Here is a 26494-nt window from a genome sequence, read left to right as displayed (position 1 = left end):
CAAACTGCCGTGTGAACCTATGTAAACTTGGGTGTGTTAACCAAGATTACCATTTCTATTTTTCCCTCAAAGGGCAAGACAGGAAGAAGGTGGAGCTTCCTGTTCGCCTTTGAGGAAGAGCAAATGAAGGGGAGTTGGGAGCTGCGAGTGGTGGACGCACACAAGGAGGACACAGTGCTTCTGTTAACTCTTCCAAGATTTAGATCCTTAAAGTAATGCTTCTTTCAATAGTGGTAATTATTTTTAACATGAATACTACATATGGTGAAAAAAAAAAAAAAAAAAAAAAAAAAAAGATTCAAATGAACCTACAGTAAAGCTTGAATATATTATCAAAGATATATTTAGAACTTTCCTGGCTGTCCTTATTGGCAGAGCGGAGTATAGCTTTGGTATTTCGCATCTACTGTATGCCCACATTTATAAACCTTTTCATCATTACCTTGGAACAAGAATTAAAAGCTGCAGAGCATTACTTTGAAACAGGTGGTTATAATGTTTGAAGCTGTATAAAAAAAAAAAAAGCCTATCACGTTAGAGAATTGCTGGGATTTGACTTCATGCCCATTTTTTTTTTTCCTTTCTGTTACCAGCTGTGGACTTTGAACAGAAGATAAGGTTTATATAAATGATTTGTCATATTCAGCTGTTATTCTCAAAGCATTTTCAGATGTTGCTCATGCTCTTTAACCTCTGAAAGTAGTGGAAACCACAAGCAGGGACTCTTGGCAAGAGCTGTAAAAGAGGAGATGAGGTAAGAGAAATACAGAAGTGAAATTTAAATTAAAGGGGAGGGGGGGGGAAAAACTGCAAAATAAGCAAAATTATTTGGGATCTTGAGCTGGTTTAAATCTTCTTGTCTTTTACGGCAAGACAGCCAGCGGCCGCTTTCACATCGTAGTGAACTGACTGTGCGCTTGTCTCAGCTTCGCAGCGATCTGGGGGAACAGAGGAAGACAAACGGGCATGAATACAGAAGCTGAGAGTGGTCACGCGATGATTTCATCTCATTGCTATCTAAGCACCATGCAACCGCTTCCCAGGTAATACGGTGGTGAAAAGGACAAACCGTTTCAGACTCAAATTTACTGAGAGAAATGGTGTATAAAAATGTTGTTACCGTCTCGTAAAACTTGACTTGCTCCTCCAGGTACAACTGCATGACCCTGTTGTAGTCATAGATACGGTTGCTATGGAAGTGGTTCATCTCAGCTGCAGCACAAACCAAGAGAAACCATGGCCATCAGACATCATGCAGTGATAAAGCACATTACTTCGAGATCTCTGACAGAGGGGTACCTTGTAATGCATAGGACATGGTGCTGGCACGTTTAGCCATGGTGCCTTTTTCCTGATGGGTAATTTTACTGGCTGCCACCAGCTTGTCGCCCTCCTTCACTTTGTCTATGGCTGCCTGTGGGGATCAAAAATAAATATGTAACACTTTAGTTAGACTAAGGAGGCCAATACATAAATAAATACTTGTAAATGCTCATTTTATCTAGTAAAGGGACGGTTCACGTTAAAAAAAACAAATATATATGTTTTTCCTCTGCTCTGCTATTTATCCTATCATAGATTGTTTCAGTGTTTCCCAGTTTTGGGGATATCCAAAATAACTGAGAAAATGCTTGCATTATAGCACGGAGTGCTGACATGGTCATAGGTGCTGACCTGTAACTGTATACATTTTTATGAGGTATCCCTAGGTAGGTAGGAAGGTTGAAAGTGTATGTGTTAGTCAGAAGATACTGGTATGAGAAAATAAGATCATCATATACTGTGGCACGCCCAGCACCTCTATTCCCATCGGCTGCCTCATCCCAGGCAAATGACCCCATTCCAGGTTAGTTAACATTTCTGCTGATAGGAAATTTTCTCATTTCCTGTAGCATGGGTGCTCGTGTACCTTATGGACTCCAATGGTATCTGGAAAACATCCAAGTAGTCCTTTATATTCATTGTTGGTCTCCATGAGAAAGTGGAGGTCCTTCTTGGGCTGATAGAATAAAAACAGACACAAACATTAAGAGGTAAATGTAAAGTAAAAAGGTGAGTCTCTTCGGTACCTAAAAATAGAAGAAGAAAAAAAAAAAAAAAACAGCAGGAAGGAATGCAAGAGCCTGATAAGATAAAATACAATAAAGCCATAATTCACTGTACAGCAGTACTACGTATAAAAACACCATGAATTCAGAAGAACATCCAGTAGGTAGACACACTGGGAAGACATGGCACAGAAATAAAACACCAACATAATAGAAGATAGCACAAAATATTTTAGGGTCGAATTATCATTTACATTTTTTGCTTATCATTGACCTTACAGGAAAACGCTGTTTGCAGCATTTGTGGAAAACATCAGATAAATTTGAGGCTTTAATGCCCTGAGATGAATCCATCTAGGCACGGTCTAAACTGTAACACAGGGTTCACTCAACTAGAACCAGAATTCTACCAAATCTCTAATGAAGACTGCCTGGAGTAGAACAAGCTTACCAGACAAATCCTTCATCTGGAAGCTGCTGGGACATCAAAAAGGCCAAGAATGGACTTTATTACATTGCACACTCATCAGGCAATACAGTCACTAAAAAGCCACAATGATATACGAGGTCAAAACAACACTGAGGAAGCACTAGAAGTAAGTTTGTCATAAGTGTCTTCCTGCACAGATAGAAACTCACGAGCAGGACACTGGGTTAAAGAGGTCATTAACAAGGACGTAAACACTCAGGAAATGGTCAGACATTGACACATGCGGTGAACAGAGACAGTGACCACAGAAAGCTGCTGTTGATAAAAGTGTTTTTAAAAAAAAAGGCATTTGAAGTCACCAGCGATAGCACACGCACTGCCCCACCCCCGCCTCTTTATGGTCTGTGTGTGTCCAGACACGATCATAGTAAGACATCTCTTACTTTAAATATTATATATTTAATATTATGTTATTTCACAACACTGGTCAAAGAACTTACCTGCTCTGCAACCAGCTGAGCTATCTCTTCGTATGTCTTCCCCGCTGCTGTCATGGCGTCCGTCAGGGTTGCCTCACCTGTAACAGAAACGCTGTTAAAACACATCATGTTTCTCAGCAGCATCTTTCTACCACTTTGTTTCTAAACCAATTCCCACACAACAAATGACTGCATGGCTCTGATTATTACAGGCGCTGAATACAGCAGATATCTCCACTTGTGTGAACACACAGAACTGTTTGCACCTGGGAAAATGCCTCAGGCACTCCAAATAACATGTGACGCCAAATCGATATTTGTACTCCGTACCTTGGTATCCGCTGCTGGTGAAGACAGAGGAAAGGTTTTGGAAGGCTTTGCCGATTCTCTGGTACTCTTTGGGCAAAGCTGTGGAAAAACAAAAGAACAGAGTAACAAGGAATTTTTTTTCCTCAATCTTTCTAAGTTGACAAAATAATCAGAATAATGAACCTTTAATGTAAACAGTAATTAGAGCACAGAGCAAAGGCGTGGCCTGTGTGTGCTAAACACTTATTTAGCCTGAGTGCAGTGTGAACATACGGCCTGTGCATCTCTTCCAGTGTTCATGACCCACTGTGAGGACTTCCTTCACTCCGTCATCCATGGCTTTGGTAAACCTGCTGAACTGCTCACATTTCTGTTCTCTGTGAATGAGAAACACCACTGGCATGAATTACGTAACACAATACTACAAACAAGTAATTTCAATACTTTTTGGTGCTACGGTTTTCTCTTTGGAAATCTTCATGTAACTCACACTTCCAGCAGGTCCAGGTCTGGAGCTTCAGGCTCCATCGTGGAGAAAATCATCACTCCCACTGTTTCATCCTTCTCTGCTTTTCTCTTCCCCATCTTCCAATCCTGTACCAATCAATCATTTTAATTAAACAATAAACAACTAATGCCACTAAATAAGCCCCAACCCTAAATTATCAGTAATAAATGATCTTAGTTCTGGTCTGTGCAGCAGGTGCCAGAGAGAAGCTAGAATTAATATCCTGTGGTTGTTTGCTGCTTTGCAGCTTATAGTCGTGTCTGTACAGCTTCACCAAACATTAGAGTTGTAAATTTAGTGTCGAGGCAAACATGAAATATGGCATCAATTTCCTCTTCCACTCTTTAGTTAGTGCCCAATAACAGACTGACACCCTGACAACATGCAATGGCCTGTCACATCATAAAATCATTAATGTAAGACTGACTTCAGCGGTAAAAGCTGGGAGTTTTAACTCTTCAGCCGTGCAGAACACACTCTAAGGCTTGAATTATACTTCTGTGTCAAGTCTTTGCGGGGCCTATGTACAGTATCAGTCAAAAGTTTAGACACACTGGTACTGTACATAACTGGAAATCCCCTCAGAAGCCTACACATAAACACAATCCCTTCAGGCTGCGTCGACCGCAGGTGGGTTCAGAGGGGATTTCCAGTTACGTACATCGGTCCAGGAAAGCCCTGACACAAAAACACAATTTAAGCCTAAGACCTTAAAAGACATGAAAGTGGAGGAATCACAGTTTACCTTCTCATCCTTGTAGGTGACAAAAAGCTGAAATACTTCACTGCTGGAAACGACAGGGTGCCTGCACATCCTGATCATCCAACCCTGTAACCGCTCCATACGCATCTTAATAAACTCTTCCTCAAAACGGCCTTTTAAAAGAAGATTGATACATTTGTAACATACCGTCCCCTCCATTCATTGGGTGGTGTGAGAGTCAGGAACTTACCTGTAACCTGCTTGTCTGGTAAAGAAGGGATGGGGATGGCTGACCCAAATTTTTCCAGAAGTCTTTCATACAACCAATCAAAGTGCTTATATCTGTGATTGACCGGTCGGTTTGTGTTCTGCAAGCCAAAAATAAACGGGGGGAGAAAAAAAAAAAAAAACACAGACATTGTAAGCCATGTAAACTGGAAGCAAACACTTCACATTACTTGGGAAAAAAAAATTACAGCTTCCATTAAAGGAAATAAAGATATTCATTTCAAATGTCTTTCTTCCATTTATTTGGTTTTGGCCTGTGTCCAAACACTAGCTTAGCACATTTAGTTAATTTGTCAGTCTGAAAAAGCTCCTGGATACTTACACTGGGTGTGATTTGGTACTCAATGTAGCTCTTGAGGCCATACATCTTTGAGCCTTTTTTAGGATCAGCTACAACACAGTCAAGCTGGGTTTCTGGGTAAGACCACACTGGACCAACTTCTCCCATCTGAGCATGAAGCAAAGGTTTAGAACCCTACTGCTCTTCATTTTAAGCCACACAAAAATGTGTCAAGCTGCAAAAGGATGCTATAATACCACTACATATAAAGGGAAATATTCTGAGGCTTTTAAACATGACTGATGATTACTGTGCAATAACTTAATTAGATGCACTATAATGTCGTGACAGCACTGATAAAACACATGAAAAACATCAACATATTTTTAAATTTTTTTTACAAACTTCTAAAGACAACCTACATAAATTGGTAGCCTCTCTTTGCTCTTTACAAGCTGCTTGCAAAGGAGGTAGAGCTCTGGACCTGACTTGGAGAACCCAGGGAACCTGATCAAAGACACAGGACAAAGTTTCCTGATTAATCTTCTTTGGAGAAATTATTTCACAAAATGCTGCCATCATTAGAACAAGGCAACTGTTAGTAACTCTGTGTTGCCATAATTTAACTTTATTTACAGTCAAAGCCTGAACACACTTTAGCTAAAGTACATTCTACTGTTCAAACTCTGTAACAATGCTGTACTTTTGCAGTTTTTTTTCATTGTACTTTTCAGATACACTGAACAGCTTAAAACGTAATCTGTGTTTGCCAAATATTTAACCTGCGACTGCATTATTTTACATTAAAATCTGATTTGTAGCCTCATGCATTACTACTACTTATTAACGCTTACTTGTTGAGGGAGATTTTCATTGAAGTTGCATGTGATCCACCTCTTTGTGTTACTCCACTGTCTCCGCCTTCTTCACCAGTGGATTTCATGTCATCCCATTCATCGTCCCACTCATCATCCTCTGCCCCTGAGGTCACATTCATGCACACAGAGTTCTTAATTTTTAATCACATGTACAAAAAATAAAATAGTTCACTGCAGGTGTACAGAGTGCATTATATATTTTACTAGATTTAAAGCCATTTCCTACTAAAAGAGTTGTGTGAACATTCACAGCTTAATGCTCTACTAAACTTTACTCTGTAGCTGTAAATATAAGATAAGAGATTTTTCTTGAGATAATGGATTCAGTTGCTTGAGCTTGAGAGCAAGCAGCACACATCTATTCAGAAGCAATGCAAATACCTCGCTCTCACGCTCAAAGATTTTAAGCATCACTGCTCTCACATGAAATCAAATGCCAAGCAAAAATTTGTCAAGTACATTTCCTTTGTTAAAATACTGCATGCATACTGAAACAGACATTTTTTTTTTCAAAAACTGCACACTTTACTTCAAAGCAGGCTTCAAAGCGCACTGATATAGTTCAAAGCAAAGAGGCTGGGTGATTTGTCAGGATTTATTACAGCCAGACCCTTAAAGTCCAAATCGGGCCTCAAACAATAAGAGAAAACATTTCCACATATACGTATAGTTGGACGGGTGCAACTGAGACTGGCATTGAAAATATCATTAAGCCATGAAACAAATCACTCTGGAGAAAACGGCAAAGAGAATTTGCCTAACTTCAAAATAAACTGCAACGGTTCCTATACTACTCACATTTTCCCCCTTTTGGTACATAATTTATGTGCTTTTTGTTTCAGATCAGGTAGTTGACAAGTGTGTGTATGCATGTCTGTTTATTGCTGATAATGCCATAGGTGCACCCCCCCCCACCAGCAAGCACAACAAGACAGACTCACACCCAATACTACTCCCAACTCTGCAAGGCACTAAAACTAGAAGCAAAAGTATGCAAACATATTAAATTCTATACAGTTTTATGGCAACCAGATCACCATCAAAGTCATTTTATTGTTCTCTCTAGAACAGCAAAATGAAACAACACTATGAAAGACACAAAGCACATGTGCTAAATTTAAATAGGTGTTAAGCCACAGCCAGTTTCCAAGGTAAATACCCACACTTTTCTTTGTAAACTTATGTATACTTTACCCATAAAGCATAAAGATACACAATTAAGAACAGCAAAGGGAGCCCTGATAAAAGTTTTGTTTGTGTACTGTAAGTTGAGCAGCATTTTAAATTTCATCTCAGTATAACAACACGTAAATGCACTCACCACATAAAGCCTATACAACTAACAGAAAACAATCTCTCTAGTTACTGATTTCTATCTATGCAGGCCAAGCAAATATTAATTTACAAAGTTAATATTGTGTTAATCTCAAACTGTACACACATGCTTTAAAAAAAAAATATGTAAGTCAAGTTTCATTCTTCATATGTACTTATTGGTAGTCCACACAAAAATGAGAAACAGGCTTCCAATAGACATTAAATGGGATACCTGTGTAATCAATAAGGTAAGGATATGGGTAGATGCCTTTAGCAAGAGAGAAACAAAAGAGTCTGTTAATTTTCCCTGGACAATTTTCCCTGTGTACTTTTTTCCTTTTTTTTTTAAACAAGAGAAAGCAAAGAATTTAAAAAACAGATCGAGTAATTTGTCTTTCTGAGTCATGAGTGAGACACAATTTTCCACAGTCGAGCAAAAACAGAACCATGATCCGACTGTTCTGTCTCTGCACCGGAGCAAAACACATCTAGGAGTTACAGTCACTCCAAATCTGTGAAGATCTGAATGATGCAGTATTTTCAAATAATACAGTATGTAGAGTTCAAGATTACAGGGTTTACTGTACATATCATGCATTTCTGTTAATACTGGAGTTAACATGAAGGACAGGAGACAGTACTCCGTCCTGTATATATATAAAAAAAAAAAAATCCTTTTTATATTGTTCTATGATGTAAACACCCTCCTGATGTTGCTTGATGATGGCAAAATTCTAATCACAATTTGAGATTTTAAGTGATTTTGCTTCCATAACATCACCTCATGAATGAAAAAAGCAAAACACTGGATATCAAGCACAAATCAAAAACTGACAAACTCTCAGTTCATCTCTGGTCTTATCATAGAGTCAAAGCTGTTCTTTACTTGTCATTCAAACACTTTTCACCAAATGTCTGCAGAGCTCAAACTTTCATACAGGTTCACTAAAAAACACCAAATGCTGTTTGATGTAGCAACCTTCATCATGTCAAACAATTATGACTGCAACAAGACAACCTGCCTGACTAACACGAGTTTGGCTGTTTGATGGATTGAGCTGACACCTGCAGGGAGACTCTGAAGTCACTCGTGTTTGTAGAACTACTCGCTCCCCTACAGCCATGCATACAGTACATCTTATATATAAGACCAGTTTAAAGAAGCAAAGAGTAAGCTAAATTCTTTCATGGGAAACTGTGATGACACCAAGAGCCGAACAACATTGCGTGTTCTTCCTTCTCCTGCAGCCACATTGAGACACTAACAAATACTGTGAAAATGAAGCTGAAGCACTTTAGAATGACAGAAACACACCAGTGTGTAAGAACAAAAGAGAAAAAGAAAAACCTTAAATTTAAAACTGTCACAAGATATTGTTTTTTATTCTTATAGTACTGGTATATATTATGTTTCTAACATTAGGACAACCAATGCTGCTATTTTATTATTTTTTTACCTGGGCCTTGATAAGCCTGAGGGTGACCCTGTGACACAGAGGCCCAGGGGTCAGCAGCGCTCTTCCCAGTCTGGGTGCCCTCTGGATTAGATGCCCAGTTGTTAGTGGAACCCCCCGATGGGTCTGCGTTCCACACTGACCAGGGATCATTACCATTAGTAGCCTGCAAGAGAGAAAGAGAGCCTGAGAGGAATGGAAGACAGGCCACAATAACAGATCAAAAGTGAGAGCGAGTGGAAGAGAAGGTACAGAGTGGAGTCCAGTCCTGTTTGGAGTCTGTTTAATGAGAAGTTGACAGTAGTTTTAAAACAACATCCTTTTCCAAACATGTGATGCGGACCGGGCCTCTTTGAGGAAACCTGCCGATAACTCAACCTGGCAGTGACTGTGCAGTGCCTAAATGCTGCTGTACACAGGGGTTAACTGGAAAGATCAAAATATACCAAAGAATCTGGAATAAAAGGCACATGCTTACATACAAAAAATGGCCATTTGTTTATACATACTATTATTGCTTTTCTAGCATTTTTAAAAAATGCTTAAAATGCAGCATACCATGCTTGCAAGGCAGGCATACACACAACTTTAACAACTTGAAGGCATGCAAAACAGTGTGCGTGTGTGTGTGTGTCTTCTGTAGGTTAAAATTTGCTTAATGCTAATCAAACCTCTACACCCCCGAGCTACACAAACATGAAATTAGTAAAATCACCAAATAAAGTGAACAGGTAGTGTCAAAGCAAACTGCTCAAATGACATTAACAAACAAGTGCACTGAGGAATAACTCTTTTAATTTAGCAGCTCTTATACTGTACATTACAGAGCAGCACTTAAAGTGATTACTTATATTTACAAGACTTTGATCATGATTTAAGTAAAAGCATGTGCTCTGGCCTAATGATTTGTCAGTGTGATTAGTAAAATATAAGTGAGGATCATGAACTCTTTTACCACTGATTCATACTGTTCCAAAAAAATAAATAAATAAAAAAAAAAGAAAGAAAAAGGCTTGTGTGGGAGCTGATTGGTGTAATGTGTAAGCATCTTATTGTCTTGTGTTGAAGTGCGAGGTGAATGGAGAAGATGAGATCATGCTTTCTGCAGGCAGTGGGGGGGGGGGGGGGGGTAGCAGGGGAATTTGCCAAAGCAGACCAATCAGGGAGAAGGATTGCTTTGGGCAGAGAATGAGGACATGAGGGCTTGGGTTCATGCCTTTAGGCCACGCCCACCACCCCACGTAACGATTACCTCATCGGGGGACGAAAGGTAGGGGGAAACTGGGGTGTCGGGGGTTTCCGGCTGGGGACTCAAGCCCCCAGCATCCACCTTGAGGGAGGGGGGAGAAAAAGGTGACATCACCACAAAGTGCCAGAAGTGACAATATACACTGAACAGGGACGGTGTTAAAGTGATGTAGATGTGTCAGAGGAAGGATAGCTGACACATTTCCTGCTTCAACTTACTCGCTGAGCCACAACTTTTTTTTTTACTTATCCAGCACTATGCTCACTATTGTGGAACTTCCTGCCTGCTAACTGAAAATTCTGCTGGACTAAAAACCATGTCATTTAAAAATGACATGACAAAGTTGAATATCTCCGCCACCAGTTGGTCTCACTTCTGCATCTATGGGTTTAACAGGGTCCATAAACGTCAGTATATTTTGGCCATCACTTACTTCTGCTTTTTGTCTAGGTTTTTTTGTAGCATAACCCCATCACAGACATTTATGAGTGGGACAACAACAGCACACCAGGTGCGCTGATCTATATTTTTCACACATACTTTCACAGCGTTGCACTGGGCTTGTGAAACTGAGAAGACAAGCTGTATCTTGACTAGTTGCGTGCGTTACCTGGTTTTGTGCAGGTGTTGTTGCAGGGGCATATGCATCAAAGAAGGACAGGTCTGGAGATGCAACATTTCCTAAACTTGGAGTAGGTGCTGCAGTTGATGGGAATGCAGAAAATTGCTGACCCAACTACAAATGAAAAGAAAAGACAAATAAAGAAACAGAAAAATTCCCATTAGGTGAACAATTCCAGACATTCCAGTGAGCTAATGGCTTTTAAAGGTACATTCTTATGTGCTAATATGACACTCTCATTTTTCATTCTCTGGCTTTAATTTTCTCAATTTATCCAAAAATGTGACAGCAGTAGCTGGTGGTTTCAGTACACATGCTTTACCACTTTGACCACCAGACCTGATCCAGTTTTTTTATTTCAGCACCCTGTTGTTTTTGCAGAGTGCTGCGAAATTACATGAGAAACAAACTGAGTTCTGGTGTTTTTCATGAGGCATTGCATAAGCTACAAGTGCAATTGTCATCTGTGGATTTTTATGATTTGGACGCAGAATCAAAACAGTCTGGAGGTAACTCAAGGTCAGACAAACATGCGCACGTCCAAAGTTTGCAAAGTTAAGCAGATGTTTAATATCAATCTCTCTCTCTCTCTCTCACTAACTCTCTCTCTCTCACTAACTCGCTCTCTTCTTCTCATACTCGCTCTATCTAACTAACTCGCGCTCGCGCGCGGCGCGAACGCGCGCGCGCGCCGCTTCGCGCCAGCGATAAACGCGCCGCTCGCGGGCGCGCTCGAGCACACTAACGCCGGCGCGCGCAACGCGCGCGGCCAAGAACGCGCGGCGCGCGCGCGCGCGGCACGAAACTCTCTCTCTCTCACTAACTCTGTCTCTCTCTCTCAACTAACTCTCTCTCTCTCTCTTCTCTCTCTCTCTCTCTCACAATAACTCTCTCTATCTCTCTCTCTATATCACTCTCTCTCTCTATCTTCTCTCTCTCTCACACTAACTCTCTCTCTTCTCTTCTCTCACTCTCTCTCTCTCTCTCTCTCACTAACTCACTCTCTCTCTCACTAACTCACTCTCTCTCTCTCACTAACTCACTCTTCTCTCTCACTAACTCACTGTCTCTCACTAACTCTGTCTCTCACTAACTCTCTCTCTCTTCCACTAACTCACTCTCTCTCTCTCTCTCGCTCTCTCTAACTCTCTCTCTCACTAACTCTCTCTCTCTCTCACTAACTCCATCTCTATCTCAACTCTACACTCACTCACTAACTCTCTCTCTCTCTCTCACTCACACTCACTCACTAAACTCTCTCTCTCTCTCACTCACTCTCTCTCTCTCTCTCTCTCTCTCTCTCTCTCTCACTCTCTCTCTCTCTCTCTCTCACTCTCTCTCACTCACTCGCTCGCTCTCTCTCACTCACTCACTCGCTCGCTCGCTCTCTCTCACTCACTCGCTCGCTCTCTCTCTCTCTCTCTCTCTCTCGCTCTCTCTCTCTCTCTCACTCTCTCTCTCTCTCTCTCTCTCTCACTAACTCGCTCTCTCTCTCTCTCTCACTCTCTCTCTCTCTCCTCTCTCTCACTACTCGCTCTCTCTCTCTCACTAACTCGCTCTCTCTCTCTCACTAACTCGCTCTCTCTCTCTCACTAACTCGCTCTCTCTCTCTCACTAACTCGCTCTCTCTCTCTCACTAACTCGCTCTCTCTCTCTCACTAACTCGCTCTCTCTCTCTCACTAACTCGCTCTCTCTCTCTCACTAACTCGCTCTATCTCTCGTTCTCGTACGAGAGAGAGAGAGAGAGAGTTGTTATTTGGTAAGTGTTTAGAGTGATGTTATGCTGTTAACATCACAGACTTTAGCTTTAAACAGCTCTTTCTGTGTCTGAATTTCTTCAGAGTGAATCATATCCTCCTCATGAAGTCAGTAACTGGATCAAGTCGTACACGTGAATATACACTCGCATATACACACACACACAGGCATACACAAAAACCCTCAAATCAGCAAAACCCTGAATGAGGCACATCCTGTTGTGACTTTAGTTTCATGTAAGAGACAGCACCACAATATGCAGATACATCTTTGTCTGTAATGAGTTGTCTACAAAATGTCTAGCTGATTAATGCACTAAAAATTCGACAAGTTCCATTATACCCACGGTACATAATGATCTCAATACAGAATGGGTTTTTTTGTTGTTGTTTGTTTTTAATTTTCTGTGGTAAATTCACTTTGAATATTCTGTGTGGCGTGAAACTTCTGCAAATATTGCCTGTATACTCTTCACGTCAGCAGACACAATATAACTCACTTCAACGTAGTCTTCAGGCACCAGTCCAACCTCCCCTCTGGAGTTCTGTGCTTCAACCCAGCCACCGCCAATATTCTGAAACAGACAACCAGCTGCATATTAGTTACAGGAAAAAAATACAAGGCCTGTCCTCAAGTATTTGACTCTCCAGAATGATAGAGAGCAGTGGAACTGAACTATGTGATGCCCAGCCATCTGCAAGGGCAGCTGCATCTACTGAACCGAGGAAGATTGTGGCGAGACTCAAGGTAGCCACCCAACCAAGAGCACGACTCCTCCCTGGCAGAGTCCCATCAGAGGACATGCTTCCAGATGTAAACACTGACCAACACATTATCCCCACTACCAGGATCACTGAATCCAGTGAGCTCATATAGGGCTGCTCAATTATGGAAGAAAAAAAATCATAATCATGATTATTTTGGTTAATATGTCAATATTAAAATCATGATTATTTAACACGATCACTCATTGACTTTGTAAATGCATTTACTGTACTTAAAGAACAGAGAATACCTTAAAATCTAATGCACTTATATACCTCACCGGGATCTACAGGGAGGATATTGGGATGTTATTCAGACTGGGTAAGTGTGGTTGATAAGTCACAAAGAGAGACAAGGTCATCTAGATTGAAGGGTGGAGCTACCAGAAGGCAGAACAGCAGATATACAGGACATCCACAAAATTACTACATCCCATAGGCCAAAGGGAACCATGACAAAGATGCCTGAAGGGAACCATGAGAAAGATGTACGAAGTTCAGCCGCAGCCAAATACCTCCAGAAGGTACAACAGGTGCTGTAGGAATAAGATCCAAGCTATCAATACATACTCCCTATTGGTCACCAGATCCCCAGCTGGCCACAGAAGGAGACAGATGTCGCTGTTGTCAAGACATGAAAACTCTTCACAACATACAGAGGTCTCCACCTGAAGCTCCACCCGAGGCTCTACAAGCAACGGAAAGTGGGAGAACAAGGATTAGTGATAATCCGAGATGAAACACGGAGTATCCGTGTATACATCAGGAAGATGCCCCCCCCCCCCCCCCCCCCCCCCCAAAAAAAAAGAGTTGTTCCAAGAATGCCTCAGGCAGCTGAAGACGGGGAGGGACTGTCACGGACAACCAAACCCCTGCCCCTTGGTTATACCATCGATAGACTGAGGATTGGCTGGCATCACAAAATCCTGCCAGTGGCTAGAATACGCCAGTTTCTAGGTCAGAACTCAAGCTCTGATCATTGCAGTACAAGAACAGACCCTAAGCACCAGATCTGTAGAGGCAGGAGTCTACCACAGCCCACAGGACCCAAGTTGAAGACTGTGCAAAGGTGCCTCAGAGACCATCTAACACAGGGATCCTCAAATCCAGACCTCGAGGCCTGGATTTGAGGATGCCTGATCTATCACATAATAGCAGGATGTAAGACGCAAGCTGGGACAGTGTACACTGAGAGGCACAACCAAGTGGCTGAGATAGTATAGAGGAACATCTGTGCTGCATATGGACTAGAAGGCTAAGTTATAGACAGACAAGCAGCTTCTTGCCAACCAACCAGACAATGGTGATTGACAATGAATAGAAGACTGCAGTTGTGATAGATGTGGCAATCCCAATGGACAGCAACATCAGGTAGAAGGAGCACAAGAAAACAAGTACCGGGGCTGAAAGAACAAGTGGAGCAGATGTGGAAGGTAAAGTCCAAAAGTGGCCCCAGTGGTAAAAGAAGCATTAGGAGCTGTAACCCAGAAACTGGAAGAGTGGCTCCAGCAGATTCCAGACACAACATCAGAGGTTTCTATCCAGAAGAGTGCACTCCTAGGAACAGAAGATACTGCGCAGAACCCTCAAACTCCCAGATCTCTGGTACCCAAGGACCCGAGCTTCAGATCACACAAATACCACCCCACTCCCACCCCTGCAAGGGGTGAGAGGGACATATTTATCCATTCTGGGGAGTCTTGAATAATTAATAAATCATGAGTGACTGTTAAGTTCAAATAAATGTTCCATCAGGGATAGTGTTAAAGGTAACATTACACAGAACAAAAAATCTGACATTGTAATTTTGTGCACTGCACAAACTTTACCCTAAGACATGCTCAGTAATGATGACTAAACCCTGCCAAGCCTATAGACAAGCCTACATGTCATCTGTGGAAACCCAATAGATTGTTTTACTATTTGTCACACTTGGATTTGATTTATTGTGTCAAATGTCAGACTTATCATTTACATATTATTTAAGAATTTAGTGCCAGGCGAAAAGAAATAACCAGGCAACCTGGGTATGTATGTACACCAAACCCTGCAGGACATATTCCTCCACAGTTATATTATTTAGGAAAGAAAAAAATATATTCTGTTTTTTCCTGATACAGTAAATCCTGATACACTTAACATCGACATTGATTAGAAAACTATGTAGGTCAGCACTTAGCCAGTGACCTTTGAAATGTTTGTGACTGGCAGCAATGACATCATGTTTGCTCTGTGTTTTTTCACCTCTTGTCCTTCCTTCATCCATATTTGTGACACACTGTGTTCAAGACGACATGAAGTCATGTGATTTAAATAAGTTTTACAGCCCTACTGGAAGATGTGATTATATTGTGTACATTAGTTCACATTATTTCTTAAATATGACATATTGCAATCCAAAATTTCCATTAGATTACAGGCAGACACAAATGGAAAGTAAACATGCCAAATTAAAAACTCAAAGCACAGGAGTCACATTTATACAGCTTCTTCACAGCTGAGAGCCTGGGATCTTGCCCCTGGTGTACACTGCTGCTAAACCGATGGAAAGTAGCGCAGTGTTTGTATTATTTACCTGATTGGTGATAGTGATGGTCTCGCCTTCTGTCACCGACAACTCATTGTTTCCAGGCTCAGCAGTGAAGTTGTATAAAACCTGTGCCTGCAGAAATATAAAGAAAAAATAAATAAACTTAAGGCTTACTGGACAACTGATTGACAAACTTACTCACATATACAGTATGTACCTTCACACATGCACAGTACACACTGTAAAGGGAATAAGGTCACAGTGAAACAGGCCAAACTTGTTCTTCTTGGCATGGCATGCTTAGTCTTAACTGAATGCTTGCATTATTGTAGGGTCTTTACCCACAATACAAAGCACCTTGAGGCAACAGTTTGTTGTGATTTGGCGCTATATAAATAAAATTGAATTGAATTGAATTATATAAATAAATTGAATCAACAAAAACAAGGCCAGACCTACTACGTTCCCCAGTTCAACTTAATACGGGAGCCGACAAGGTCTCTCACTGTGACCCACATTTACTAATCTGTTGTTCCTCCATGGGCCCAGGGGATATACACACTATAATATATATATATATATATATATATATATATATATATATATATATATATATATATATATATATATATATATATATATATATATATTACAGTGTGTTGTGGGTTAAACAAACAGTATCAAAGTCAGTGTGTGTGGAATTTGTTCATTAACCAGTGAGATGGAATGCAAGGCTATTTATCAGCCATTAAAACCAGAGCTATTCTAGTGTCAGCCAACCACCAGCCTGCAGTCAAGGATGCTGGATGAGGCTTTTGAACACAGGCATCATAACAGAAAGAGTGTTTTCATTTTTTCTTCATTTTCTTTCATTTCCACAGACAACAAAAAATTCAAACTGAAGTATTAGCCTCTCCCTCCAACACTGTAGGTCGTTTTTGTCATTGATCCTTCACTGGTATGACCTTTACAGTGCTGACTGCTGTAAAGTCTATTAGTTTGAATTATTTTAGCTACTTTATTTATGAAAAAAATCATTATGCCCTGTAGTGAAAGTTTAAAATGAGCCATTTTCACACATTAAGCCATTATATCTTTAATCTTTTATTTTAAGAATGCTTAATGTGGTAAGTAGACTTGTGTTATTATTCTCAGTATATCTTAAAGTAAACCATACCTAGATTAGATGAGGTAAACTCCCCAACTTTACCTATAGTTTAACTTTATATACACTCTGTGACCCAGACTCCGGTACTCCTAAAGGAATACTCATTAACCGCATTATACTATTAGCAATATTATCGTGTTAATAATGCCACAGGTAAATTTTTTATGTTCAAGCTGTACATGCGCCAAAGACTACATTTCCCAGAATTCCGCGGAGGCAGCTATGACCCACACTGGAAAGGTAGTAAAATGTCACAAGACACTTTCTTAATGAGACACATTTTCCATGTATAGCAAAAGCAATTGTTTGTCGCTGAACGCATACAGATATTTGATGCGCGGCCATGAGCCTCACGAAAGGCTTTCACTTTTCATATGTAGCTCACCGAGTTAAGTCTTGACTGTAAAAACTAATGCGAGAAACTGCAACTCTGTCCAAGTACACAGCCCTCAGTATTCGTAAAAAAACAAGCTTCTAGCGAAACCCAAGCGGCCAGTGAAGTCGGGCTGGAGGTTTAAAAGAAGCCAGGGAAAGTTGTCAGACCCACCTTTTGCGCCATTATCGAAGTATTGATCAGTCATTACAAAAACAGGCCCTGTGGTTTTCAGGATTTCCAATCCTCAGCTGGACATTTCCTCCGCGCTTCACTTCAGCTGAAGGCGAAGAAAACACGGTAATTCCTCCCGCCCCAACAAAGACATTAACACATGACTAAAAACAGTAGCTCGTTTAAAAACTCAAAATCCTCGAAAATGGAAGGTGTGTACGAGACTAGCTGAGTACCACTGCCAAATTTGAAGCGCGTAAAGAGCTGCTGACAGTACGGAGGAGGGAGTGACCTGCAGCACGCAGAGAAACCGGAAAGTAGTCCAACTCCTGCACAGAGCCTACATGACTATTTAAAACTGCGGGTATAAAGTCTAATTTAAAGAAAAATATGAAGAAGAAATAAAACACCTCAAAATTAGGCAATGACAAAAAAGAAAGACGGCATATTACAATTTGTCAATAATAATAAAAAAAAAAAATAATAATATTAATAATAATAGTACTTTTTGCGTCTTTTTTGATGGTTTTAAGGTTCAAGTGCGTTTGAATAATTTAGGGCAGTTATGATGTATTTACTTACTCTGGGGTTGACAGCTCAAATGGCGTGACCCTGAACTCCCAAAACCTGAACTAGTATCTTATGCTTACGTCTCCCTCTGCTGGCCTCACTGTGCAAGTGCATTTTAAACCAAGGTCTGTATTTGGTATGGTTGGTCTGGATCTATACGAAAACACAGCTACTATTTAATTCAGTACAACTAGACTTTTTTACTTTTTACTCTTTACATTTTTCAATGACAGATCGTTACCAACCAGATGAGATACTTATTCCCGCTCACCCACTGTCACCTTCTAATATAGCCTATCAAATTTTTATTTGAGCCAATTTCAGGTGTGTCTTAGGATGGTGGGAGGGAGTTGGGCAGTTCCACTCACACTCATCTTAGTTTGAAGACTTCCAACCTTGCAGAGATTTTCCTCATGTGCTCTCTGCTTGCTTACTGAACTGCACAAAACAGTCACGGGCAACGGATGCTACAGTGCTCTTCATGGAATACCTGGACCAGGATCAACTGCTGTGCCTGAAGTGGGGCTTTGACATTCCAGCTGGCAGTCAACTCCACAGGCTGGGTGGGCTTTGGTTTGACAGCAACCCTTCCACTGAGACCGTTTCTGATGAGGCTGAACAGTAGATGGATCAACTGCAGAGCCAGATGCACCTCTCAGGTCCTGTGTCAGGTCTTTGCTGGATGTTTTCCTGTTTCTTAAGAACATGACTTTCAGATACCATTCTTGTGCTGTAGATAGATTTTTAAGCCTGACACTTCTTCTTAGTTTCCTAAGATTTTTGAAAGTACACACTGTGCATCATGAGTGAAAAAGTAGCCAATGTCCAAAGGAAAACTTTGAAAGACCTTCAGAAAGACCACTTTAAAACAGAAACAAGAAAACCTGGCTCCTTGGAAGCAAAATATAAAGAATTAAGGGGTGGCTGTGCGCTTTTGCACAGTACTATAGTCCTCAGAGGGTTACAAGTACCACTTACTTCATGCTGGAAGAAGTGGAGATACTGCTTGATGAACTAAATCAGTTCAAACATCTTGTGTGTGAAAATACAAACTGTCATCTTTGGTTTTGTGTTGTCCAGGAGGTTTCACACCTGCCAAGATTACTAAATGTTGCCCTGACCAAACAGACCAGCAGGTAAACCTGAACATGAAACGTCTCTGACTGTTTGTTTGCAATGATCAGTACTGTGGTATATTAGTAAAGATAATGATTTAAAAAATGAGCTCCATTCATGTGCTCAAGTTAGGAAAATATTTTATATGTTGTAAATAAAAAATAGATATGATACTAAACTTGCCCTGTGAGCAGGTTGAGTTGTAGGTTAAATGAGCAGTGTAGTGCAGTGCAGTGTGTAACAGCACTTGCAGAATCAGTTGGTGTGTAAGCAGCAATGCTACTTGAAGTGTTAGCCGGACTGCTTTGTTTTGTTTGTGCACTTTAAATAAAAATAACATCGGAATGCAAAAATGTGATGCTGAACATCCACGACAACAAAAAGACCTTTGTAGGTTAGGATCTGAATGCAACACTCAGAGAATTAACATTCCTGCGCCACGAAATTGTTTTGGCTCGACTCAAGTGTTTGATGTATGAGACGGTGACAGCGGGTGAGAAGAAATAAGCATTATTCCTCTCATTTCACCTCAGCGCCCCTTCATATATCAAACACCTGAGTCCAGTCTGCCAGCTGTTAAATAACAACAACAACAACAGAAACCCCACAAGTAATACTGATGAGTGATGAGTATTTTTTAGGTGAAGTCTTCAGCCTCACCTGGCTACATTTTCATTAAGAAACCCCAGGTTTTATTGTTCTGTAAGGGCAAATGCTGAATGACTGAGCACTTTTTTGCCTCTATCACTTGAACTCATCTCGCAGTGCAGGTGTGTCTTAGGATGGTGGGAGGGAGTTTGGCAGCTCCACTCGCATTCAGCTCAGTTTGAAGATTTCCAACCTCGCGGAGACAACATGTGCTCTCTGCTTCCTTCCTTCTCCCTGTTACTGATCTGCACAGCGGGGTCATGGGCAATGAATGTTACAATGCCCTTTATGGAGTACCTGGACCAGGATCGCCTGGTGTGCCTGAAGTGGGGTTTTGACAATCCAGCAGGTGACATTACATTCCAGCTGGCCGTCAACACCACAGGCTGGGTGGGCTTTGGTTTGAGTCCAAATGGAGACATGATGGGAGCAGACATCGTCCTAGGGGGACTTGGACCCAAAGGAAGCTACTTCACGGTTTGCTATGAAATTATAACTAAATGAGTAGCTGTTGTATTTTTACTCATGAAGTCCAACTTTCAGAAGTTCAAAATAGATATTATGATACAAACAGAGCAGTTTTTGGAGGAAGTTGATTCATTTCAATTCTAAACACTGACAAAGAATAAAACTCAGGGCATTTCCTCTTTATTTGAATTTAGTTTTCCAAGTTTCTAGGTTTGTTCATGACAAATAACACAAAAGCAGCTTTGATTCCATAAGTGATCTTTGCTTCTTCGCTTCTCACAAGGCCAAAGGCTAATTTCTGCTTTCTGAAAGTTTTGTCCTTTTTTTTTTTTGTCCATCAGGATCGTTATTCCACGGGGAACTCCATGCCTAAAGTGGATATGCAGCAGAGCTACACCCTCCTCTCTATGAGTGAAAATCAAAATCAAACCATCATGACCTTTCAGAGGTCTATTAAAGCATGTGATGACAAAGACTTCCAAATCACTGTAACTATTTTGTTTGTTGTTAGTTGTGTTTTGTTCCCCCTTGTTAGATTCTGCATGTATGGGACTGTAGCCATAATTATAAGTGTTTGTAGTGTTTTTATTATATAAAAATGTAAAAAAAAAAATGATGAAATCAACCATGGAAGAGATGTAACATTTCCATCTTCAGGCTAAACCTACAGGTCTTTCATGACACCACAACTAGACTTTGTTATCTTAGACAATGGGGCTGAAACACAAGTTTAGTTTCTTTGTCGTAGGTCTTTCTTTCTTCCCCCCCCCTGTTTTTTCTGATCTAATTCTCTGTGTAATGCTCAGGTTTCAGCATCTAAAATCTGTTATTTCAGTTCTTTATGTTTGGCTCCCAGGATTTTTTTTTTTTTTTTGCAAACATTGCCGTGGGTTTTCAGATGAAGACAATGGCAACGACATAAAGAGGCAACACATGATTGTGTTTTGCACCAAATACCTGAAATGCTATACGGCTCTGGGAATAAAACCAAAAATGCACAGTGCACCTTTGCAGTGGCACAAAAATCTGCCAAGTCAGAGCACAAAATTTTATCTGTTTATGCGATATTTTAAAAATAACTCATTTTACAAGGTAAAAAAAAAAAAAAAAAAGACTGGATTTTACAAACAGAAACCTGCCACGATATCGCCTTCCCCACCAAACAATATCATATTATGTTGTTTCTTTGTAGTGTGCTCTGTACTGTATATTATAAGAGGTTTCTTGACTTAAATTACCATCTCTTTCTCAGGCTCAGCCCATCAAACTCATCTATGCCTATGGGAACACAGATGACATCTCTTACCACGGGGGCAGAAGAGGCACCAAAGAAGTAAACCTCCTGAACTACATGCCAAGGACCATCCCAACCAACTCCAGCTATCTTAATGTCACCATGAACAATGTAAGAATTACCGACAATGACGCTCAGTTTACAGCAGAGGTCAGAAATGTTGCATTATTTGATTTGTTTATTTGCCTTTTATATTTGCTGCTTGCAGATCACTGTCCCATCCAACACTACCTACTATCACTGCAAGGTCATGAAGCTTCCTAAGTTAGGTGAAAAACATCATATTTATCAGGTAAGCATTGTTACCTCAACCAAAGAGGTTATTTTTTTTTGGTAGCATTTGCGTGGCTGTGTGCCATTCTGTCTGCAAACACGAAAGCTCCAAATGTTTTGAATGAATTCTGATTAAACTCTGTAGGGGTGGAGTGTGGGGTCGTGTTAACAATCCATTCAAATTTGCCTGACATTCACCGAAGTCTTCAAGGCCAACTTAATGATTTATTGGTCCAAAATTGACAAAATTTTTCTTACTTAACTTAGAAACTATGATTCTTACAAGTACTATAGAAAATACTGTATACAAATTTTAAATATGACACATATCACATTTGACCTCTGACCTTTTCTTCAAGGTCAATAGATTGCGCTGAAGGCCAAAGTGATAATAATGCTGTATAGAGGTATTTAAAATGACAAGTACATATTAGCATGAGATAATATTCGAGTATAGTTGATTAATTTTAGTATGTCTTTGTTATGTACATTACAGTAATAGGTTATAATAGTTCAAATGCATGACAATTTGAAACATAGAAACACTATACAGAAGCAAATAATCCAAAAGAACAGGACTGTCAGAGAAACACAGAACAAGGAAACACACTACCCGAGGGGATGACTCGACAAAGGACAAGGGGGGACTGAGACACTTGATACAAACACAGGATGATGAGAGGATGGGAACACAGCTGAGGATGGTGATCCCTCTGGAGCAAGTTAAACTAACCACAAAAGAAAGAGAACGACAATCACCAAAATAAAACAGGAAGCGGCACATAACTGAATGGGGAGGCAAGATTAACTTGAATATATAAACTATACAATACTATTCCCTTAAAAGTAAATTCTGCCCAGAGGGTGAGCTGCCTCTGAGTGTTTCTCATTTCCTTATATTTCTGTTACCGCAGCTCTTTCATCTTTAACACAAATTAGTCCTTTGTATCTGATTTGGAAGTTCAGTTGCACACAAAAGCACACCCACATTGATGCATGTGCAAGCATCCGTTAATGCAAATGAAAAATACAGAAATGTTAAAAACTGACAGTCTTATGTAAATCTGAAATACTTGAACCTTGTTTTCCTGCTTTACCTCAGATTGAGCCCGTGATTGAGCACCGTGACATCGTTCATCACATGCTGCTGTACCGCTGCCCCCTCTATGTGACGAATCCATATGACAAGCCGTGCTACATCGGTGACATAGGAGACGCCTGCTTTGAAGTAGTGGCTTCTTGGGGAGTGGGAGGAGGGGTGAGAGAGAGAGAGACACACTAATTTTAACTCCTGCTTAAATTCACAAATTCATTTTCTTGTCTGGCTTTGCTGTATCAGTTTACCACAGTTTATCTCTAAACCTTCAGGTGTATGAGCTTCCAGAAAATGCTGCTATTCCTGTCGGAGGAGAGGACAGTGAAAGACTCTATAGGTTCGAAATCCATTACAATAACCCAGAGAGGAAAGAAGGTAAACACTGAGTTTATTAAAAGAGGGCAAGATAAAGAAAAAACATGAAGCCTGACCTCTACAGTGAGGTTGTGCTGTAGGGGCGTTTTCCTGGCATGCTTTGGATTCATTAATTACACTTACAGGGTTACTGCAAATTAACCCAAAGTTGTTCTAATTGTTCACCTTTACAACATTTCTATCCTGATAGAAACCTTCATTTTTTTTTTTTCCCTTCTCTTTTCTTTTGTCAATGCTGGGAGAAAACTTGAGCACATGGATAGAATGGGGGCACTGAGAGAACCGTGTTAACCACTGAGGCACAGATGTTTGGACAGATGTTTTAAACAGTGCTTAAACAGTTAGAATGGTGATCCAGTGCCGAGGCACGCTGAAGCTGCTTTAGTTGCGTGTCGTCAGCAACTAAACTAATATGCTTAATATTGATTTTCATTTCAATGTGCCACATATTTGTCAAACATTAGATATGTGTCCTATGTTCTTTAAAGTATTTCCTTAACTTTATTAATATTGTTATTTTTTTTGACTGTTCGCTTTTGCTGTACAGGCATTAAAGACAGCTCAGGACTAAGATTACACTATACTGCAAAACTACGGCAGCATGATGTGGGCATTATGACTACGGGTCTCCTGCCAGGAAATGTGAAGTACGATATCCCTCCAAAAGCCAACCAGTTCCACACCTACGCCATTTGCAATACTGCTCACTTTTCTAAGGTATGCAGCACTGCAATGTGGAGTCCAAGTGGCATGTTTTAAATTCATGTTAAAGTTTTACATTTTTCTTATTTGTGAATGTTTTTTTCTTCCCATAGCTTTTGGACCCTGTGCCTGACCTTCAAGTGTTTGCTGTGCTCTTGCACACTCACTTGGCTGGGAGGAAAGTCAGAGTTGGCCACTTCAGGTAAGAAAAAAAGGCAGATTGTATGAAATTCAACGGCAGTCAATAATGTCAGCGTATCATTAGCCAGTGAATATCAAAGTTAGATAATTAGACATCATAATGACAATCAGCATCATCATCATCATCAGCTTATATAAACTGCACGATGAATTTTGATCTCGGTAGAAATGGGAAGCAGATAGATTTCCTGGCCTTAAATGAAAACTACAACTTTGAGCTCCAACAGACTGTCAGTTTGGGAAGCATCAAGAAAATCAAGCAGGTCAGTGTTCATTACTTTCATGCCCATTTATGAACGTGATAGAAAAAAAGATTTCTCAGGACGCCATGCTACCTTTCTCAACTACAGGGTGATGAAATCTCAGTGGAGTGTACTTACAGTACTGCCAATCGTACTTCAGTAACGCAGGTGGGTCAGTGTATTACCTCATGTCATGTAGTTTTACTAGTTTATGCATCCATATCTTGGAAAATAAGTAAATAAATACATTTATGCATAAATACACATTAACTGGACACACATGAACACGGGGTTCTGTCTTATTCATAATAATAATATAACAAAAAAACGACATTGTGATCTGTAATGAGAGTACGGAGCAGGGGGAAGAGAGCATGGAGAGGTGGAAGTATACACTGGGAGACTGTGTTGAATAATTAAAAAATAAAGGAAATGAATGTCATAATTCATCTCATATTTCTAATGCGTGCCCCTTTCAGATGGGGTTAGCAACCACTGATGAGATGTGTCTGGCCTTCCTGTTTTACTATCCTGCAATCAACATCACCTCGTGCGTTAGCATTCCGGATACCAAAGGAGTGCAGATGGATGCAGATATGTAAGCTCTGATACAATGCTGCATATACTGTTTTCATTTTTTACACACGCCATATATTTTTGTCATGCAGATGTATCTTGACAAACTAGCCCTATACTGATTTCTGACAGAATGCCTCAAGATAAGATTGCTGAGTATGAGAGGTTGTTAAAGAAAGCCCCACAAACTCAAGTGATCCTAGACTCCAATGTAAGTACCGGTCTTGGTTATTTGATGCTGACTTTTCTTTTCTGTCTGATCTAATTAAAAAGAAATTTGGAATATTAAAAGACAGCCAGGGGCAGTGACAGCTCCTTATATTTTATTATTTATAGGTTACAAAATGTTCAATTAATCAATTAGCTTGTTTCTTTTAAGCTTCATGGATCAGTGGATCAGTTATTAAAGTTAAACAAATAATATGAATCTGTCAGTGTTTACATTTGTTCTGTATTGTTGTATGTAAAGCACTTTTGGAGACTTAATTTTTACGATATTTGTGGTAAGCCAGCCTTCTACTGCTGTCACACACCTTTACATCTATGCTGCTCTGTGCACGTGCATATTGTATGGATCTCATGTTTTATTTTAAATTTGAACACAAAGTCAGAGCTTTAATTTGTCTGTCTCTACGGTATGTGGCCATTTAAGTTGAATTCACTAAAAAAAAAAACTTAAATTTTCAGTGTTTTTTCATCTGCAGAAAGAAGGTATTATAAGTTATCTTTTTTTTTTCTTTGCAGCACAATGTAACCATTTACCAAAACGGCATAGTGAGGGATCTGATGGAGACACCCAGTGGTTGCCAGAGTAGAAACACTTCAAACAGACACTGCACTTCCTGGATTGTGAATCTTGCAGAAATCCTACTTTTGCTACTCTCGACTAGAGTAATGTAACACATGCATGAGCAACAGACCCAACTGCAACCTTGATAAAGGAAGACAAAGTTGATCAAATCTTTAATGTATTGGCATTACACCCCATTTTCTGTGTTTTTGTTCTCTTTTTATTCATGTCTTTTATCTTTCTTGTTAATTGTTAAGCACAGTCATTTTCTTTAGCAACTGAGTGATAATCATACCAAGCACTGCAGCTCAAAATCTTTGATCATATCTACCTGTATACAGATAACAAATGTTAATTTTTTTAATGTTGTTCAATTTCTTCCTTCTCCATTTTTAAAATTCATAAATGAACAGGAATGTTTACATTACACATATTAATGGTTTGCCAGTATAATATCACTGTAGCACAACTTAAATTTGTACGCGGTAGTAGCAGTATGTTGATTGTTTCTGAATAGGCAGTAATAAATGTTTGCATGATTTTCAATATGATTGCAGTTTTCTTTTGCCTTCTATTTGATCTGTTAGTTGTATTATTATTTTGTATTTTTAATAGATCTCAACTTACTTTATTATTAAAACCAAAGGTTGTTAAGAATAACAAATTAGTGTCATGTATACTTATTGAATACAGATCAATCAATAAACATACATGACACTGCACGCTTCACCAAAATTGACTTCTTGACACACATTTTTTCTTTTTATACACCCTGAGCATAATTATTGATTTTTTTGTGCTTAAGGATTA

General features: G+C 39.9%; 2 protein-coding genes across 3 annotated transcripts; one reads left to right on the top strand and one right to left on the bottom strand.

The window, feature by feature from the left end:
• Positions 1-489: 489 nt before the first annotated feature.
• Positions 490-17616, bottom strand: snx9b (sorting nexin 9b). Of its 2 annotated transcripts, XM_030722158.1 has the most exons (19): positions 17334-17616; positions 15664-15750; positions 12824-12898; positions 10554-10679; positions 9947-10024; positions 8698-8860; positions 5900-6026; positions 5468-5552; positions 5088-5213; positions 4728-4845; positions 4520-4650; positions 3757-3860; positions 3540-3643; positions 3288-3365; positions 2979-3055; positions 1910-1999; positions 1300-1414; positions 1121-1212; positions 490-938 (listed from the first exon to the last, which is right to left on the bottom strand). In XM_030722158.1, the coding sequence occupies exons 1-19, from the start codon at positions 17343-17345 to the stop codon at positions 891-893; spliced, it is 1836 nt and encodes a 611-aa protein (XP_030578018.1). In that variant the 5' UTR covers positions 17346-17616; the 3' UTR covers positions 490-890. The 2 variants fall into 2 exon arrangements, with proteins under 2 accessions (XP_030578018.1, XP_030578020.1); XM_030722160.1 differs by lacking the exon at positions 9947-10024.
• An 836-nt stretch (positions 17617-18452) lies between these two features.
• Positions 18453-26125, top strand: moxd1l (monooxygenase, DBH-like 1, like). The gene is made up of 15 exons (XM_030722093.1): positions 18453-18562; positions 18984-19039; positions 19785-20144; positions 20477-20623; positions 21388-21540; positions 21638-21721; positions 22805-22960; positions 23071-23173; positions 23721-23890; positions 23989-24077; positions 24243-24339; positions 24427-24486; positions 24798-24916; positions 25027-25105; positions 25639-26125. Exons 1-15 carry the CDS (start codon positions 18529-18531, stop codon positions 25792-25794), a joined length of 1863 nt encoding a protein of 620 aa, XP_030577953.1. The 5' UTR covers positions 18453-18528; the 3' UTR covers positions 25795-26125.
• The last annotated feature ends 369 nt before the right edge of the window (positions 26126-26494 follow it).

This window comes from Archocentrus centrarchus, chromosome 24 (genome assembly GCF_007364275.1).
Source record: "Archocentrus centrarchus isolate MPI-CPG fArcCen1 chromosome 24, fArcCen1, whole genome shotgun sequence".
NCBI classification, from domain to species: domain Eukaryota; kingdom Metazoa; phylum Chordata; class Actinopteri; order Cichliformes; family Cichlidae; genus Archocentrus; species Archocentrus centrarchus.
Note: the sequence above shows the minus strand (reverse complement) of the source record. Positions and strands in the feature narration are given on the sequence as shown.

Bases quoted from the DNA above. Each gene is read 5' to 3' on its own strand.
- snx9b (XM_030722158.1), bottom strand. The intron at 3,861-4,519 runs GTAAACTGTGAT...TGATTGGTACAG, and splicing joins TCACCTACAAGGATGAGAAG to GATTGGAAGATGGGGAAGAG. The intron at 3,366-3,539 runs GTATGTTCACAC...GTTTTTCCACAG, and splicing joins CTGGAAGAGATGCACAGGCC to CTTTGCCCAAAGAGTACCAG.
- moxd1l (XM_030722093.1), top strand. From the start codon at position 18,529: ATGGATCAACTGCAGAGCCAGATGCACCTCTCAG. The intron at 23,891-23,988 runs GTATGCAGCACT...TTCTTCCCATAG, and splicing joins ATACTGCTCACTTTTCTAAG to CTTTTGGACCCTGTGCCTGA. The intron at 24,340-24,426 runs GTCAGTGTTCAT...TCTCAACTACAG, and splicing joins GCATCAAGAAAATCAAGCAG to GGTGATGAAATCTCAGTGGA.